This window comes from Osmia lignaria, chromosome 13, assembly GCF_051020975.1.
Source record: "Osmia lignaria lignaria isolate PbOS001 chromosome 13, iyOsmLign1, whole genome shotgun sequence".
In the NCBI taxonomy this organism is placed as follows: domain Eukaryota; kingdom Metazoa; phylum Arthropoda; class Insecta; order Hymenoptera; family Megachilidae; genus Osmia; species Osmia lignaria.
The window spans coordinates 395,223-415,381 of NC_135044.1; the positions used below are offsets into that span (position 1 = coordinate 395,223).

General features: G+C 35.8%; 1 protein-coding gene and 1 long non-coding RNA gene across 8 annotated transcripts; one reads left to right on the plus strand and one right to left on the minus strand.

Moving 5' to 3' along the window:
• Positions 1 to 299: 299 nt before the first annotated feature.
• On the plus strand, positions 300 to 20,125 carry LOC117610198 (cytosolic endo-beta-N-acetylglucosaminidase). 7 transcript variants are annotated; one of them, XM_034337287.2, is made up of 11 exons: positions 300 to 2,953; positions 4,099 to 4,548; positions 4,632 to 4,866; positions 5,271 to 5,546; positions 5,612 to 6,055; positions 6,132 to 6,306; positions 6,379 to 6,597; positions 6,671 to 7,032; positions 7,098 to 7,280; positions 7,367 to 7,479; positions 15,201 to 15,522. In XM_034337287.2, the coding sequence occupies exons 4-11, from the start codon at positions 5,305 to 5,307 to the stop codon at positions 15,230 to 15,232; spliced, it is 1,770 nt and encodes a 589-aa protein (XP_034193178.2). In that variant the 5' UTR covers positions 300 to 2,953; positions 4,099 to 4,548; positions 4,632 to 4,866; positions 5,271 to 5,304; the 3' UTR covers positions 15,233 to 15,522. The 7 variants fall into 7 exon arrangements, with proteins under 7 accessions (XP_034193178.2, XP_034193180.2, XP_034193181.2 ...); XM_034337289.2 differs by having other exon boundaries at positions 4,632 to 4,863; XM_034337290.2 differs by having other exon boundaries at positions 4,632 to 4,789.
• On the minus strand, positions 8,295 to 10,366 carry LOC143306013 (uncharacterized). Its single transcript, XR_013063275.1, has 2 exons — positions 9,491 to 10,366; positions 8,295 to 9,371 (listed from the first exon to the last, which is right to left on the minus strand). It is a non-coding gene; the product is annotated as an uncharacterized LOC143306013 (long non-coding RNA).
• Positions 20,126 to 20,159: the final 34 nt, after the last annotated feature.

Here is a 20,159-nt window from a genome sequence, read left to right on the forward strand (position 1 = left end):
GAACTCGCCTTGACCAGATAAGAGTTAGAACATAAACGAGACGTCGGAATGAACGACGAATTCATCTTGCAGGAAGAGAATACCGGGAGGGCGAGGTACTGCCTCACTCGACCGGAAATTGCATCGAGTGCAGCTGTGGATCCGAGGGTCGGGTCGAGTGTTCGCCACGCGACTGTGTGGCCCTTCGACCCGAGATACCAGTTTCACCGGATATACCGAACGCACCAGACGGCGATTTTGAAGTGTTCAATCTTGCCAGGGACCGAGGCATCGACGAGAGCTTCTAAGGAATCCGATAATAACGGATGAATTCCTCGGACACGTTTCGACTTCGGCTTAATCCTTCTGCAGATTCTTTCCTATTTTCATTTTCTCGGTAACTGCTTGTTGATCGATATAATAACGCTCCTTAATTCATCGATGAATTAAGTTATACGTTTGAAATGAAAGAATGTAGACAGCCGGTAAGATCCATAAAAGGATAAATACAACGTAGCTTTAGAATGAGAATATCATCTATTTTGGGAACCCACTTTTCAATCAGTATACATATTTTTGTACAGTTATTTATCCAGTAATTTTTCATTCACAGTATCGGTATTATTTGTAGCTTAAAATCTAAGTATTTAACGACGAGATATCAACTAAAGAGGCTGTAGTTTATTTTCTACGTATACATAATAATAATTGAGTATTAGTAAATTAATTTTAAAGAACGTATTAATACGTTGACAACGAAGATAAAGGCCATATTAGTAAGTTTATGTAATTGTTTTTATTTTGAACAGAGATGTTATACAAGCTAATTTTAAGAAACGCGTCAATATATTAATTGTATACTAGGAATAGAATATAATTTCAGACATAATTATTTTTATGTCGATCAACAAAGCGTCAATACTTCTAAGCTCTAATTATAAATTGTAGTTTTCTACAAAACTAGTCAAAATTAGTCAAATTTATACACTCTTCCTTCTTATACTTTTAGGCTTTCTTCCTTTCATTTGAAACACCAAAGAGTAATAACTAGGGTCCTTTGAACGCTTTCTTTTCATACGCTTTCTTCATTTTAAAAAAGTGTATGAAAAACAAGCATATGTGAATTACAATACGCGTGATGTATATTAAGACGATAATTAGAAATAATTGAAATTCTTTTAACACGTTGACTGCCATGGGGATCGTCGCTGATCGGTGTTGCACTTTTAATTTGAAAAGAAGAAAGTTGTGTAAGAACGAACATTCTAAATATCATAAACCATAATTGAATGCTTTTACTATGGCAATCAATGCGTTAAATCAGTTTATGTTGAGTTTAGTGGTTGTTTAGTGTGATTGATAGGAAACCACTGAAAATTAGAACGCTCTTTCAAGATGTACGAGCAGACTGTAATTTATTACCCTCGAGATTTGTAGACGTTTTGGAGCTATGGGACTAATTTATCAAGCGATGGATGCTGGAAACGATCAATCTCTATGTCCTATAATTGTGTGTCATTTCGTTTTATTCGTGTTACCGATAGAGGTGTGGCAGTAATACGAAATACCCATTATTATATTTTAAACTTTAACAAAATTCATATGAAAATACTAAAGACAATCAAATCTTTTAATCCTTGGAAAACGGATAAATGCTCGGAGACTGACGCGGTGAACGAATGATACGTTATTATATGCAGATTTGAAAGTAGAATTATATACAAAATTAAAAATATATTTTCACGTTATATTTAAGAAGATTTGATACAGAGAACAGTTTTATTTTTTACTTAAGCTTTACAATATAAATTTTCTACATTTTTCAGGGTTTTATCCCTGTAGCTGAGTCAAAATGATTCTGCATCTGTCGTGCAAGGATTAAGTTGATTTTTTCAATTTATCTCATAATGATACACGTTTGATATAATTCAAATAGGTGAATATTTCTGGCAGCCATCGTAAGTTATTAGTTCTCTCGCTTACCAAACAATATTCTGTATGCATTTCGAGGAATACTACGATAAGATACAACGGTAAATGAATAAATCTGTAGACATCGGCCTATAACGTACGAATTAATGAATTTGGGTATGAAGAAAACCGATCTGCGAATCGGAAGTGTATCAACTACCCGCTTAACAGCAACCACATTACGGAGCTTGATAGTACTCGATTTTATGTAAGCTCGTAAACATATAGCGGCTGATAAGTATAGGATCAGTTTATAATATAAAATTATTTCTTTCTTTATTGGCTTTTCATGTGCAATAGGCAGATGCAATAGGTGGATGAATCATTTTTAATAATCAGGGATCAAGAAAATGAAACTATAGATACTTGGAAGAATTTTACATCTTTGTTGAAAACTGATCCTATATTTTTAGCTGATGATGTAATATTCATATCATCATATCCTTTGTCATATTCTAGTCGAAGCTTAGTCATATCCTGTTCATAATCATGTTGCTTCACCTCCTATGGGTCAAGTAAATATCACATCTTTTGTACTTTAACGACAAGAAACTGTACGAGTTGTTCGTCAAGTTTATGGATACTTTCAGTAATATATATTATATATTAAAAATGATAAAGAAAATGTATACGAATTTCATGAGGTATACGATTATTGTAGTAGTCTAAAACCATACAAAATTAATTTACTGTGTATGGATTGCAAATTCAAATTATACTCCATCATTTTGCAATGAAGATGATATTATTTAAGATATTTGCTAAGGATGAAATTAAATTTGTTTTATTAGGGTCGAGTAAGTAAGAAGAAGTTCGTAACATTAGATGAGATTTTGAACTTTGTTTTTAATGTCACGATTAGACACCAATCGCGCCACGTGTTCTTCAGTTGCAGACTACCTAACCTTTAAATGTATTTGATTAAAATTTGAGATGACTGAAAATTTATTACAAAATAGACAAATGGGGAAGATGATTCAGTGACAACAATGCTTTAACAATGGTAAGCTGTCATAAGGATCTAATAAAAGTCCCAGTGTGCAATAAAGATTGACTCAGTTATAAGCTTTAGGAAAAGCATTATATATATTTACATGATTGAATCTTTTTATTTACTCGACATTTATATCTTCAAATAAATAATTAAATGATTCGAGAAACTAGACGAACATTTCGTACAATTACATTGTATTATGAAAAAATATCAAAGTTTTAAAAGAATGATTAGCGTAGTTCACTCTAAAGTAAGGATTACATAGCAAGTGTCAAAGTTAACTGAAAAATAACTTTACTCCTGATTCCCCATGTGTGCAGATTGATCATTGTAACATGTATCAAAGTCATATTACAAAGCAAAGGGTTGACTGCCATGGTGGTCACCAATAACTAGTATCATAAACTTGATATAATGAGATACTGTGCTAATGTGCTGTAATGCATATAATCAGTTTCACTATGGCAGTCGTGTTAATTAAAAAACCAGTAGTATACCTCAATGCCTGAATTTAAACTTGAATAGTAATCTAATCTACTGATGAGCAACCTTTTTCTACAATGGGTCAGGATTGTAAACCCAATAATTTGTATGGGCTATTACTACCATAATCTTATAAAACTTTCTTTATTAATTTATTAATCAATGTTGATGATGATGATGGTGATCATGATGATGATGATGATGATAATGATGATGATGATGAATACGTCTGGTAATTGGTTTTTGGCCAAAGAAAGCAATGAAATACAGATAATATACGTACATAATAAATAGATATATTTTGATAAAAAAAAAAAAAAAAAATTAATATACACCTGGATGATGTTTCAGGCCATGGGTTGCTCATCACTACCCTAATCCATATGTATGTGTGCCCCTACCAAAAGCAGAGATAAAGAAATCTTACATTATATGGATCAATATGCACAATATAATTAATACATATATATTATATATACATACTATTATATTCATATATACCTATATATACACATTACACAAGGAACCAAATATCAAGAGATAATATTGTACCTATTTAAGCATATAATATACATATAAATTATATCTAGGAGTAGGATATTAAAACATTTCAACTTGTTATGCACTTTTTGTAGATATGCAGTAACAATTTACCTCTTTGTTCTGTACAGTTGGGTGCAATGCGGGCTTCCTTTCATTGAGAGTAAGCATAAGGAAAGGAACCATCTACTGTTTGCCTTCAATCTTGAGAATATCAAGGAAAAAATAAGAAAAGCTAAACAAGGTGGATGGTGGAAAGTTTCTACACTTCCTTTTAACTAAAGGAAGCCTAAATTGCATGTAACGATACATTGCAGCGTTCAATGACACGAAGCATGATTTTGAGAAAAAATTTAGTTGTTGGTTGTATACCTTTTGTTACCTTGAAAAATTATGATTATACTTACACGACGACGAGTTAATTGTTTATAGTTAAATGCATAGTTAGGTAGAGATCTAATGTGATAAAGGTAACTTTGTCTAAAAGTTTTACAATACATAAGGAAACGAAATACGATCCTATTGCAAGATTACTGTAAACTTGTACGAACGCTTATTTGATTAGGAAATATACAATGGAGGTAATCGGACGGTGTTTAAAACGACGGTGCAACGATTAAATTTATTGTCATACAAATTAATTGTGCTTTTCGTTTTCGTATAGGAAACAGAATCCCGGTGAATTTAGTAAAGCTGAGACGCGAAATTGTAAAAAAAAGAACAGAATGAAATGTGGGATCATCACGGGATCATCACGGGATCACGCGGGACCATCATGGCAATTCATCTTTTCTTTACGTTTACATTTGCGTATTTGATCTCGTACGTCTTCCAGTCATCCCACACATTGTTGTGTCTGTCTTGTACCCGTGGGATCTCTTGTCTTCTTAAAAAGGGTTGTATGTTAAATAAAGAAAAACCTTACGATACCCTTAGTTTCTCTTATTCTTGCATATTTTAGGCTGAGAAGGAAATTTAATCCTCAAAGTATAATATCTAAGAATTATGTGAAATAGTCCGGCAATTAATTTTTATCTTATCAAATATGAATCCTACTCAGTATCTACGATAATACAATCTGGAACTACCTTGACACTGTTATTGTATTATCCATATCAACAGCTGGCGGATAATGTTGATAAATTTTAATGTAATAGTGATACGGAAGTTCCGTTTGTAACTAATGTTGCCAGTTATGATAAATATCTTATGCATTAGAATCGTGCCAATTCTTCCGGTGAAGTATAGGAAACGGGTAACCATTATGCACAGAAATGATTTATTTGAAAATGATTTATTTCAGAGCTATCTGTTGAACAGTGCAAATCAGGGGAGCCATGGAAGTCGTGGAAATGAAAGTTATGGAAGCAAAACCATTCGCTAACTTAAAAGAGCTCTATGATAATTTGGGTAACTTGAAACGGTGGCCACGAATCAAAGAACTGAGAGAATCAACTGATTACGTCTATCAAGGCTCTGAAATAAGTGGTGAAACGTTAAATCTGACAAAAGTGGACAGACAGGAACAACCAAGAACTTTACTGTGTCATGATATGAAAGGTGGTTACCTCGAAGACAGGTAACGTTTATTAGAATTATTATGTATAATATTTAATTTTCTGTGTCATAGAATATCTTTTTCAGATTTATAGATGGGTCGAATTCTTACAATTCTTATCTATTTTATCACTGGAGCGGTATAGATACATTTGTATACTTTAGTCATTATTTTATAACTATACCACCATTTGGATGGATTAATGCAGCACACGAGCACGGTGTCAGAGTTCTTGGTACTGTGATTACCGAAAGAGAAGGTATTTGGGATGTAATACTTGAGTCACAAGAGGAAGCAAAAAAGTTTGCAGACGCTCTCGTTCTCGTTGCAAGGTTTTATAAGTTTGATGGCTGGTTGTTGAATGTTGAAAATGCAATTAAAAACGAACAGATTAATAATCTTATTTATTTCGTGAAATACCTAACAGAAAATATTCATGATGCTGTGAAAAATTCTGAAATTATTTGGTATGACAGTGTAACCAATGAAGGAAAATTAAGCTGGCAGAATGAACTTAACGATCAAAATATGTAAGATATATTCGCAATCAATATCGTTAAAAGTTTCATATTAGTTTTTGTTTATAATATGCGTTTAACATTTCAGCGAATTCTTCTTAAATTGTGACGGCATTTATCTGAATTACAATTGGACCAAGTCTAAGTTGCAAAACAGTTACACACTTGCAAAGAATCATAAGAGAAGTGTGAAAAATATTTATGTGGGTTTGGATGTTTGGGGTAGAGGCTGTCCTGGTGGTGGAGGTTTTAACTCGGCATATGTAATTATAAAAGTTTACTTTTGGATATTTTTTAAAACAATTTAGCAGTGACAGTGGTATTATAAATTACAGGCTTTAGAAAAGATACGACAAGAGGGACTTTCGGTTGCCATATTTGGCCAAGGTTGGACTCACGAATTTTTTGGACCCAAAACATTTCTAGAATTAGAAAATTTATTTTGGGCACAATTATTTCCTTATTTGTACGTCCATGTACCCATTTACGAGGATGAAGTATTTAAATCGTCATTCTGTCATGGAAGAGGAAGCTCGTATTACCGTTGCGGTGAGGTAAGTATAATAATTATAATCAAATATGTTTTCTAAGTAATAGCTCAGTTTTAATGTAATAAAAATTTCACAGATACAAATGTACCGGCGTCTCGTAGAAGACAAATTAAATACATTAGAAGAAAAACCGTTCTATAACTTGTCTCTACAAAAGCCTCAGATTTCTGTACCTATGCCGAATTTGAAATTCACACTATTTCCTCAACCTGAGGAAGCAAAAAGTGAAGATGATAGAAACGAATGTGCAAGAAAGAAATCTGTAGAATACATATACGAAACGAAAAATAATATTATCCGAATATTTGAGAAGAACGTAGACATCCAAACTAAAACACCTGTACCAGATATAAATTGCTTTGAATTTTGTAATGAATTTTCTTTTGAGGGAGGTGGTTGCCTAAAGTTAATTACAAATAATTCTGGATTGTATCACAGGTGAGAACCATGTATCCTATAACAGATATTTTTCTATATATTAATGATTAATTTACTTTCGAAAGATTATTTTTGGTCCACGTCGAATTTGAACAAGATATCGAAGCAACAATTGTATATAAAGACATGGAATCATCAACAGGAAGTAGGGTTCGTAACAAACCGATACTAGTTTTGGGAAACGATACTGGCTTAAGATCTATTGTATGTTATAAATCGGAGAACCTAAACTCTAGTTGGAAAAAATGGCAAGTGTAAAAAGATATAAATATGGTTTGTTCAAAAGTATGTTTCTTAATATTTTTCTATAACAACGTTTTCTTTCTGTAAACAGTATCTATGATACAAACATGAGGACGGTAAATGAGATTGGTGTATCCTTCGCACGGAAGAACGTCTGCTACCTGGGAGAAATTATTCTGGAGGAAAAACAACGCCGTTTGAACGGTAAGTGAATTCAGCATGGTTTTATCACTTGTACTGTCGCTCGCATTCCATGCATTGAAAAAGTGCGCGTACAGGTGGATTGCATGATAATAATAGCATATCTTTAGACCAGGTTCCCAAACGTAGAGAAAAAAGAAGAGTTTCTCAGCGATTACATATTCTCAATTACATGTTCTTTTCCACGATCGATTGAGAACCACTTTAGTGAAAGGAATACCGATGTTTCACGATAGAACACCTATCTAACGTAACTTATCGCTCGATATTTCACAGGTTGGAATCGCAAGTACACGATAAAGCCATTTCTCATCGGTTAGAGCCCCTGTATCATTAGCTGAAGAACGTGCAGTCAGTCCTTTTTATTTTTCGGCATTCACCTCTATACTTGAGTCTCACCTGTGTAATGTAGAACTCACTTGACTCGAAACTCGTTATTTCTCACGATACAAGGGTGTCAGCATTCCGTAGCAGTAATTTGTTTGATGGAAGAACGAAAAATGCATGTAGCCAGTCTTGCATGGAGACCGTGCAAAGGAGGTCGGGGCATCATAACTTGGATGACTTTTTTTTTTTTTTTTTTTTTTTTCACCGATCGATATAGCATTTTATACCGTGTACGCGAGATTTTAATAACTCCACAGGTGTAGACTCGAGTAGTTGTATTGCGAAGGAGCAACCGAAATTACGTTCACGCGTGTCGCAATCTTATGGACTATTTGTAACCGAAGTATACGATCGGCTCATTGATATTCTTGCGGTTATCGGGTCAAATTTTTCTGCCGTTCTACCTGCCGTTACACTTTGCATCATAACGCTTCTTTTCTTTTTTTTTTTTTCTCTCCTTACCTTCTCGACATCGTTTCAGCCGTCAGCAACGCTGCTGCCTTCGCGCGCGCGTTACTTGACCGCTTTTAATTTACATGTAACCTTTTCAAGCGCATTGTTCTGCTACTTTTCGCCTTGCACGCGTGTCGTAAACACTCTTACATGATTTAACGAAGAAGCTTTCGGAATAATTGAATTTTTAAACGAAAGGGTTAAGGGTTTAAAATTGTGCCTCTCCAAGGGTAAATAGGAAACCTCTTTATTATCTATTAAATATTCTCCATCGTTGAATGTTACAATCTTGAATAGTTAACTAAGCATAAAGCTATTTCTCGAATGATTTCACCGTCTCGATTCGAAGCAGGAAAGATTCCGAATCGACGCGAGGATCACAGCTCGATGACCAGGGACGATTTACTTTCGCGGCAAGACGAGTGTGTTTAGTTGCAGAGGAAACAGCATAGAATGCAGAAGACGAAGGAGACGTTGTCCCGTTGAAAATGTTTCCTTGGTCGAGGCACGAGCCGCTTGCTCCTTCTCTTTTCTACCTCGAATCTTCTCTCCTCTCTTCGTGTCTCGTAAAACGACTAGATCGCCTTGGTCGAGCAGGAAAACACTCTGATCTCATCTTGTAAATATGAACATTCCTCTCTTATTGCCTCCTGGACAAGCAGTCCCGTGAAATGCCGAAGATTTTATGGAAATGGCACGACTTCTCCTCGAAACGTTCCCGAGATCAACGATCTATTACATCGTTTTCTAATATACTCCTTGTGTAATTCTTCGCGTAAATAGAATATTATACTTGTCTCTGATTATTTTAAAACTCTATTACAGCAAAGTATAAAAATTTTGTTAACAGTTTCCATTCTAATTCGGTATTCGGTATTCGGTATCTGAATTATAATTCCACTAATTTTCAAGCGAATCGTTGTTAATAAGGCTGTTGCATCTCTGGAAAGCGAAGCGCTTAGATATTTTAAGATCGTATCTTCCATTTGAGTAGAGGGTACCATTATTTGGTTAATGACTTTAGTTACCTGTTTTTAGTTTCACTGGCTAGAATGCTGGAAATTCAAGGTTGGATAATTATTGTGCGATACGATCCGGCTACCCGAGGAAATCATCTATTATATTATGTGTGACTTGATTTTAAATATTAGAATGTCAGTTTTCAGTTACGTACCGTATAGGTGCATGGTATTTCCTATTTGACCCCGAAAGATGATGCTTTAAGAGAGAAAGTCTCATATTGCCTAAGGAAGTATAGTCTGTCATCCTTTAGGATGTCATCTGAGACATTGTGCATCTTTGCCATGTACTGCAATTTCCATAATAAAGGGCTCGAAATACGTGAAAGTTAAAGTACATAGCGTTTGGTTTTATCGTTAGTACAGGGAAAGTTGCATCTTTTATGGGTCAATAAGGCCCAAATCTGATATTTTCTTATTCTTCCTGTCCCTGGCTCTCCTTCCAATCTATGTAACAATCCTAATAACATCTATTCTAAATTCATTGAATTGCAACATTTCGATTGCATGATTTTCTCAATTGTTCCTTACGCCTCCGATTTGTATAAAAACGTTTCGTCTTCGATTTAATTAAATTGTCCTATTGCGAAACGAGAGGTATTCGCATTCTCACGTGCATCGCAATGTCCACTGGATGCCCACGATTCGCATTAAACTAAGTGGATCTGTGATCTCTGTGTCCGGGTATTTTCACTCTGTACAACAACTATATTTCGCAACGGAGCTTTCATTGTGTTGCAACCGGATAGTCATTTACAAAGGAAGATGCGTAGAGTTTTATCGATGCCGATGCCGATGCAGCAACCGGTGTTATTCATAACATGCAAGGTGGTTGCACTTGAGCCTCCGCACGTTAGCACCGTTTTCTTCTAACTATTGCATACTAATGCCCACTAATTTCTGCCATTTACTTTCAAATTGCTAATGGATTAATGAAATTGTAAGCGTTGGGGAGAAAGTCGTTAACAATTTTATTCATTTCTATTGTTTTCTTCAAATTCGTAACCCTTTCATTCAGATAATAATTTACCAAAAACTAATAAGAGGATATTATATTTTTTTTCCTAAAAGTATTGCATTCACGAATACGATCACAATAGATGTGTTACAATTATTATACTTTCAAGATCTACTTACAGTAGGAAAGCAGCAGTGTTAAATAATGAAATTGCGAATATCAGGCCATTCAATGCAGTAATAAGTAATAAGTAAGATGGTACGTGTATACACGGCGAATTAGGGTCAGATAAGGAATCGTTAAGTATAAAATAACGATGAAACTAAATAATGCAGGAATTCGAGACTAATGATTTCCTTTAGCGCTAAGAAACTTCTCTAAAACGAGTAAAATCAAACGTACGCGAAGTGTGCCGGTTACGGAATTAATCTTCTCGTTTTATCTATCTCGTCAAGTCTGTTACGGACATTTTCATTCGTGAATAAGAGAAAGAAAAAAATAGACCATTACTGTTTCGAACAAGGCTACATTGCTTTTCCTCTTTCCGCTCGAATGATATCGCATTTTATCACATCTTATCGCGCCGAACCCATTCAGAATTCAACGTTTCGTTCGGTTACGTTTTTAGATTAATCCATTTACGTGCTATTTATTTTTCATTCATCCGTCGCAAAGTTCGTTTAAAAAGACGATGAAAAATTAGATATTTGCATTTGGAAAAATGATCGGCTTTCTAATCTCTTCAACATTTTCCTATATACATTTCCTATACAAATGCAGGTCGTGATCGACAACGAGAAAAGATTCAAACGCTACTATGATTTATTGTAGAATAATAAATAGATATTTGAGATTGTAGAAAAAGTATAAATTTGACAGGAACGAATTTCATTTCACCGCGACATTGAAAATGAAAAATCTCTCACAAACAGAGACATTTTGTCGCGTAAAGTGATAAAGGAAATTGACGATTCCAGATGATTATGATTCTAATTCTAAGAAAGTCGAAAGCAGACTGTTGAACTAGCGAGTCGAGAACGAAAGTAAAAGTAAAGCGGAGTCAATTTACTTTTAACGTGTAACAGTGTCGGTCCATTACACTTGCAGCGGATAATATCCGGACTATAATCAGAGATCAATTTCGTTCCTTTCGATCAGCTTCGATCAGCTTCGATCAGCTCGGTGTCGATAACCCTTGGTTTCCCTTCGATTTTCTTACTTTATCCTCGGCAAGTTGGAAAAGCTAGCAGGACGAGAAGGAAAAATGTGAAAAATTAAAATCCATTTTTATCTTGGACGAGATAATTACTTGATCGCCTCGGCGTTTCGTATGCCAGCCATTATGTTAATTAAAATTTTGCAAGCGTGCATAATTGCACCGGAACTCGATGGTGTTGCACGTTTCGCGGTTTGTCTTACAGAAATTCACGTTAATTCCGCTAACGTTTTACGATTTCCGCGTGGAATCACATTAACCCGTGCTTCTTAATGTTCCAATGGATCCTCGAGATCATTAGGAGATTATGATAGATCGCGATAGATGATCGTTGGGGGTTGAAATCTGACCACCAGTTTCGATTAACGATGCATTCGTTTACTAAACACCTGAATTGTGCATCGATTACGAGGACACTGGTGAAAGTTGTGCATTGGTTGGCCACTTTTTGCGAATTCATCTTTTAGCTGGATACCGAGGAAAGTTAGAAAACGTATGTATACGTATGTAAGTACATACATCGTGGGAAATCAGGGAGACGGTCACGTATAGAAATCGCAATAGAATTCTGTAGCTGGCAGTCTGTACCTTGCCGGAGAAACAATCTGCACGGATACAATAACCTGACCTTTTCCATCGGCATTGCATTCCTTTTAGAGGCCTGCACAACATAAGTTTCAACGTGTCATTGTGTTTCTCGTACTAATTTCAACCTCTGGAAATAAAAGGAAGCAAGGGTTGTTTTTCTTTCCTTTTTTTTTTTTTATCAGTAAGAAGAAGTATTACTTATTGGTCGTTTGGCTTTTCCTTGAGGTCGCTTTAGAAAGGCCGAAGAAACCTCTGGAAGGCCATGTACGAATACTTTGCTCTTGCTTCCATCGCAACACGACGTACTATTTGCCAAAGTTATTCCAACAATTTCTTATTTTTCATAATGCTAATTAGAATTATGATCCTCCGACCGATGATATCGCGATTGCAATTAACAGCGTAGCTGTTAACTATGATCAACGCGCGGTGTATTCTATCATCATTAGGTACTTGGTTGCTTTCGAAGAATTTCAAAGCACTGTGAAACAATCCGAACTTTCTTTATAATATCAAATAAAAGAGATTAATTGAATTTTATACGATACTTCCTGTTTACTTTTCGCTATTATTTTTTTGAAAAATGATCCACCACGTCGAGCAGGTATCGTTGTAGGAAGTGAAACGTATAATTAGGAAGATGGTTTTGATTAAATTGAATACAATTTTGTTATGAGAAAATTTATACGTAATATTTATTTCTTGATCTTTCTTTTACATTATTATTAATTTTTATAAGAAATTATTCGTATCAATTAAATATAATAATACTACTACATTGATTTATGTTTCAGTTTAGAAAGTTATAGATTCATTCTTTGATACGATACAAATAAATAAATAGAAGTAACATAATCTGTGAGCATTATCGTTCATTTGAATGGTCAATAAGAGCCTTGTAAAGCCTGTGTTTCCGTATAACGCGCTCGTCTTACGGTATTTTATTATACATATATGTAGATGCTTGCTTATGGGTTCGCTTATGCACCATTGCGATCCTTATGCACACGAATGCACACGGATGGGAACGTTGATTCCGAGTGCACGTGCGATTTAGAGTTCACCGTACTCTTATTCGAAGCAGTCCGAAGGGTGAGAAAATACCAGGATCGCCCTTAAACGTAATTGATCAATCAAAAATCAATTTTTCCGACTGATAGAATTCTTCCTTACGATATCTAGTGTTATAAATGCAACGTTGTCTCTGCACATTTCCCTTAGGCACATTCGCTTAAATAACTTTTATTCATTTTAATACTTCCACTTCGATTAATTACCCTTGGAACATATAAAAAAATATGAAACTATTTTATTAAAATGTCTCGTGATACTTTTGGAAATTATAATCATTAGAAGCGTATCGGTTATTATTTTACATAAATAGATTGATGAGTAGTGAAAGTAAAGTGAAATTTCACTTTTCACTTTGTATCAACAAAATTGATCTTCTCAATTTTTCTGTATTAATTTTGGTAGCCTTGACTCGTTTCTTGTTAGCTTATGGATGGTATGGATAATTTTCGGTGTTGACGGGAAAAGGTTAATCAAGCATTCGACGTAATTTAATATCGTAGCTCCTTCTCGGCAATGATAGAATAGAAAGAGAATAGGGGCTATTCGGCTGATGCAAAGAAAGAGAGACGGAGAAAGGCCCTGCCTGAGGAGAGTAGTCGCAACCTGTACCGCTCGGAAGACTTCAGTCACTGATCGGGTGTACGAACAGCCGGTCGTACCTGAACTTTGAGAATTCTCGAGAAACGAAATTTCTCTTTTCCCATTTTTCTTTCTCTCTTTCTCTTTCTCTAACCGTGTTTCGATCAACCACGTAACACAGTGAGTGACATTCCATCATCGGTGAAGTGCACGTCTGGTAGAAGTTAGCTATGTGATAATCACACGGAAGAATAGTGACAGGCAACAACGTTGACCTGCTGAGGTATGTTTATTCGCGATCCTTCCACGCTCTTCGCTACAATTTCTCGTGGTTCCTTTACCTATCCTGAAAGTCTTTCAACCAAGTACGATCACCTTAGATTATAGATTTTTTAGAAAATATAAATTTACGCGAAAAATGAACGGCTCTGGAGGTCCTACCCCCTACTGTTTATAAAAGAGTACCGCTGCTCCTCGTTTGTTCGAGGTAATTCATCGCGATATTCTTTTTCAACTTGCACAGAGATTCTTTTCCGGTCAGAAATTTACCGTACACGCTAGATTCATCTACCGTGAAAATCTGCGAAGCTTGTTAGGCTTCACGATCATTTCTAGATGATTTTAACGCGTTACACGCCGCGAGAAATGTAAGATTTACGGGAAATGTTTATAAGAGCAGACTGAGGAATTGAATCGTAATGCTTAACCCAGATACGCTTATCATCCTTGATGATTGTAAGATAAGTTTAATTAACACGTTCCAATTAGATTCCAAGTAGAAGAGGGACCAATCATTCGTTGCCAATTGTAGCAGTTGCATGTCAAACGATTTTGAAACATAGAAAATATGACATGACATGATTTGATGACATAAACGTGACACTTGGGGCATATGTATCAAGGAGAGTACCGAGCTGTTAGATGATTTATTCATTCGTCGTTTATTCTAATGAAGAATAATGAAGAATAATTAAGAATAATTAAGAATATTAATGAAATCTTTAGGCGATCGTTTTTATTAAACTTTAACCTTTAATTTGTCAGTTCAATCATAATTTTTCAATTGTTTCATTTAATTTTTCTCGATTATAATTCAACATCTTGCTTTAATTTCCATACTATGATATTCTCGTATATCAGTTCTAATCACTTGGCTGCATAATTCTGACTAGTTTGTAAAAATTTTTTGGTTCACAATGTGCAGCGACCTTGAAATAACACGAACTCGTCCTTCTTTTCCGGACATTCCAGAGACATTCTGAAAGAACAAACTGTACTTTTCTACGATTTAATGTTCGAACAAGATGCGCGTGTCAGCACGATTCTTTTTACCGTAACACGACTTTCCTTTGCCAAAACCTTAACGCGATTACTGCTAAATCATTTTAATTACGACCCATCGATAAGCGCGGGACAAACGCGCTTTAACGCAATTATTTCTTGTTTACAGATTATTATTCAGAAGAAATCGCTGAAAACTAATCTTAAATCTTCCATAAAAATCATCCACTAATTTTAATAAACTGAAACCTTTGATAAGTGCGTCGTATAATCGATAAAAGGAATAGCAAGCAGATTGGAAAAAGTGAATTTTGACGTAAAAATTTTGAAGTAGATAATAGCTTCGCAGTGGCTTAGAAGATTAATGAAACAGAAGAGGATCGCGTTTAAGTAACATTCATGATATACAAAACGTCGTTGGATCGAGAAGGAAGAGGGGTGTGTAAAGTGTGATGTATGAAAACGTAATAGATCATTGAATAAAGAAGCATGGAGACTGCTACGATTACTCTTGACTCGACGGTCAGAAGTCAGGATTCGAGTAATTCGAAGAACTCGAAGGATTCGACCGCGTCCGATTCGAAACCGGAGAGTTGCCTGGAATCGAAACACTCGAAGGAGATTCTGATAAGTGAGAAACAACAACGACAACAACAGCACCAACCGCACACGCAGCAACAGTACGAGGATCGAGAGAAACTTAGGGCTTCAGAGGCGAAAGATGAGCTGAACATTCTTATGTTCACCTCCTGCGGGCAATTGCTACTTGGTAAGCCTTTCATCATTTCATAACGTAAAACTATTATAAAATAACTGTTACTCTACTATGAAACACTGATAATACGTATACAACAATTGATTTGACCTTTAGGTAAATGTCATTTTATACACGACATATGAATGAAAATAAATTTACGATAGTTGAAACTTGTTGCGAAATTGGTCGTCTGTTGGTAGCGAACACGGAAACCTGTTTGGTCAAGAGTTAATCCAATTAATATCATCACATTTCATGATAAACATGTTTGTCATACGATCGAGTCCCAAGTAAAAAAAAAAGAAGAAAATTTCAGTTTAATTCAAAGCATGTTTTTTTGGATAGTGATTATTTAAATTAAATTCATTCTTCCTTGTTCTTACAAGGACTGTCCCTGAAATGGTACCTTCGGATCTTAACGATCTTTTGCATAATGATAATCTGTTTCCTTAAGAAATCACAATTTTTCTCAGATTTCTGTTAACTTCAATAAGTATCCTACCAATGGTTCATTCCAGCGCTAACTGGTTTCTACTTTCACATAGTACTTTGATTGTCGTAGATTTCTGTAAATGAAGAATCAGTGAATTTCCATGCCATGACCACCGAGCAGATATTTCTCTAAAGTGGCGAGAAATCAGCGTAAAAGTGAAAACATTGCACTTAGAAAGTTATAGTACTTGTGTAACTCATTCCGTGGATTGCAATCCGTAAAGAATCACCCTGGCATGGCAAATAGAAAGAAAAGTTATTTGGAAAAAAATTCAAAAAGAAGGTCAATTTCCACAAGATGATGGTACTCAGAGTTGGTGTTTTTTTTTTTTTTTTATTTTTTAATTTTTGTTTGCAGGTATAGTTCTTATAGTATTTGGTATCCTGGTGTTGGTACACGGCGCCTCGTTGGGAGGTACCGGTGCAGGACTATGGGCAGGCATGGGTGCCCTTGTCGCCGGAGCGTTGGGTGTCGTCGCTACGCTAGCGACGTCGTCGAGCAAAAGGAATTCCAGCTTTTCGACTGCTCACCTTGCGGCCAGTCTGATCGCCCTTGCCCTTTCGAACATGGCCACGATCACAGCCTTGACCGCCATCGTTAGGGACTCGCAGAGGACACCGGAAGTGACCTTGCTCACTGTTCCGGTACGTATTGTTCCGTACTTTCACCCTCTTCTTTATCGATATTCGAATCTCGATGCAACCAACAGTTATTTGCCAACACTTTCTTTTTTATTTCATACCTTTTCAGTAGTGAAATTTATTATGCGATATAAATATTAAGTATCGAGATTGCGATATTAGAAATCCGTCGAATAATTTCTTTTAAAAGTAATTTTACATACGATGTTGTACATTATTATAACTCTTCTTATTTTATTTGAAATGTACAAAGCGTTCGCCGATGACTCCCATGCCAGTGAAAAAGTCGTTAATCGCGATACATATACTCCAATTAGCCGGTAACAATGTTGGCCCCGTTTCGTTTTTCGTACCTCTGTTCCCGTCTGCTGGTTGCGTATTGGTGAGTTCCACAGGAGGACTGGCCAAAAGAGGGCCGATAAAACCGTTTAACCAGCAGAGAAAGTTTCCGATACCAAAACGCGGTCAGGGCAGATTTCAAAGTAAATTTCACGCGTTATCTTGCTCCTGTTACAGGGTGAAGATGAAGACGTAGATCGAGAGAGTGACTGGGGAGGTCTACTGGCTAGCATCGGGCTACTGGTGACCAGCGTCGCTGAACTGTTAGTTTCTGGCTACAGCTGTCTGACCTTGACCCCGAAATTATGCGGGTGTCTTAGGACGAGCAACGGCGAAGATGGAAACGTCGACGGTCGACTAAAGACCCGCAACATGGTGCATCAGTGGGTCACGGCTCAAAGCCACGTGCCAAAGAGCCAGCCAATTTACGTGGTGCAGCCGATGCTACCGATGCACCCGATCATTCAGGTGAGACGAAACCCTTCCTTTGACTCGACCTCTCGCAAAAGGAGGTAGGGATAGGTCAGTGACACGCGAGCTAGAAAGTTCAGACGGCGGGCATCAAGAGAAACTCTCGTCGAATGGCTGCTCCAGGCGATTTCTGTGCCTACATTTCGGAGATGCACGAGCTCTCGGTTGTGCAGGTGTTTCTGGGTCACCAGGATAAGCTCCGCTGGGCCTATATGTACGCTCGATTTCCTCCTAACCCTCGGACCAGCGGATCGTAGTGATAGCATAATGTTTTTCTAATTATGTAGGTACAAGTTGAAGTCGTTCCAAGTTAAAAAATCTACGTTACATCCAAGTATATGCCATCTTCAGAAAGCTACAATTTACTTTTTTCTTCTTCTATTCAAACCTGATTCCAAAAGACACAATTCATGAATTCAATTTGTGACTCATAATGAGGTAATACAAAACAAAATAGCACCGTTAAGCGTAAAAACGCGACTAATACAGACATTTTCTTGCGGTCCTCGCGATGCTTCACGAAGAAACTTAAAATGCCAAATGGTCTTCCCGGTAAATAACGGTTCGTTTTGCCATATGGTGCCATAAGTTTACTCAGCTCGTTACATAGTGTACATTAGCTGATAAAGCGCTCACACACGCCAAAATAAAAAGATTTGTTGAATCGAGTTCTCTTTTATGATCGACAAATATTCTTGAATGCGTCAATTGAAAAGGATGATGCTTGAACAAATATTTTTGGACAAATATTTTTCAACACGTCAGTTGAAGAGAATGCTGTTTGAACAGCAATAACATATGTTTATTTGTTGCAGGCACCTTACGGAATACCCGGTGCTCCTGCTAAGTTTCCTGGAGGATTCATGCCTGCTGGACCCATGCCAATAACTGCTCCCCCTTATGGTGCTGTTCCTGTGCTTCCACACATGGCATATGGTGGACGTCCTCCATCACAAATGGTAAACTTCTTATTTTCGACTAAACACTTTTATGAGATAACACAACTATAAGATGTTCATCAAAGACCTGCAGTATTTCATTAAAACTGTTATTTAAATCATTTACAGAGTGATTATTTTATACCATGTTCGATGATATGTGATAATAATATTTGAATGCAGATTCGACCAAAGCACAGGCGCCATCCGAGTGTGGAACACGAAGACACGATAGAAAGAAAGAGACATAATAATGATGGAAAGGCGGAACATCCAAAGAGAATGTCCTCCATAGGAGAAGACCAAGTAGATTTAGCTCAAACATACACGGGATTAGATAAGAAAATTTCTGAAGAGTTCATTTCGATTGCCATGGATCCTGAAAGAAAGTCAAAAGCTTCCAGTAGTCATGATAGTGATATTGGAGTCTCGAAAACCAGCTAAATATTAGAATTTCTTTTTTTCTAGGCATATTATGTTACTACTCAGTGTACAGAATTCTCGTGTACGGCTTCAAATCGAAGGAGAAAAGTTATTTAGTTGTTTAATTGTCAACGCTTCCAGTATTTCATTCAACTTCAACCTGGTTTGTTATTCTTCAAGGCCATTGAATGCTTATCATCTTAAAAGTTTGTAGGTATGTGTGTTACATTATGATGGGGTGTTCATGGGTATAAATATGTTGCTATATTTCTAATTATTAAAAGAGTGGCTATGTATTTATGTTTTATAGCAACTGCTATGTACCTTGTAAAAAATATACAAAATATACCCACTAAAAAGAGATATAGGCTATGAAGGGTTTAATGACACATACTTTGATATATTGTTATGTAAGAGTTCCAAAGGAAAATTATAGTTTTAATACTTGACTTTACGTAATGTTAAACAATATATAAATCAATTTCTACTGCACTAAAATCTCAAAGCTTGATTCACTACCTAATATAGTTGAAAGGATATTCATAATTTTTTTAAACTGCCAAAGCTGCTACTTAATTCCTTAGTATACACAGGATCATCTCGCATAGTAAACGTTTAAGATATGTAAAATATGTAGAAAATCAACAGTCGTATTTTATGCTCATTTCAAGTCAATTATATTATTTAAAGATTAATAATAACAGTAATTAATTAGGAAATATTATTTTCTATAACAGTAATATGTATATATTTTACTTCGATCCATCGGGATTCAACAATTATCGGGAAAATCCAAACCATTTAAAAAAAATATATGTTTCATTCACGTGAGTGAAACTATTCATAGGTACCGTAAAGTCCTTTCTGTCTTTTATTATATGGCCTGTAAAGTATTACACGCGATGCTAACTTTATCTCGCCATTCCATTGTACAGCCATAACTTGAGAGAAAATTAATTCGACGCTGACTTTATTGTGTACATATTACGTGCAACGTGTATTAATACAAATAAATAAATATTTATAATGAGACCTGTTATTTGGTATAATGATTACTGATAACATA

Excerpts from the sequence above, each read along its gene's own strand:
- LOC117610198 (XM_034337284.2), top strand. The coding sequence starts at position 5,305 with ATGGAAGTCGTGGAAATGAAAGTTATGGAAGCAAAACCATTCGCTAAC. Across the intron at positions 5,547-5,611 it reads GGTGGTTACCTCGAAGACAG|ATTTATAGATGGGTCGAATT; the intron begins GTAACGTTTATT and ends TATCTTTTTCAG. Across the intron at positions 7,281-7,366 it reads AACTCTAGTTGGAAAAAATG|TATCTATGATACAAACATGA; the intron begins GCAAGTGTAAAA and ends TTCTGTAAACAG.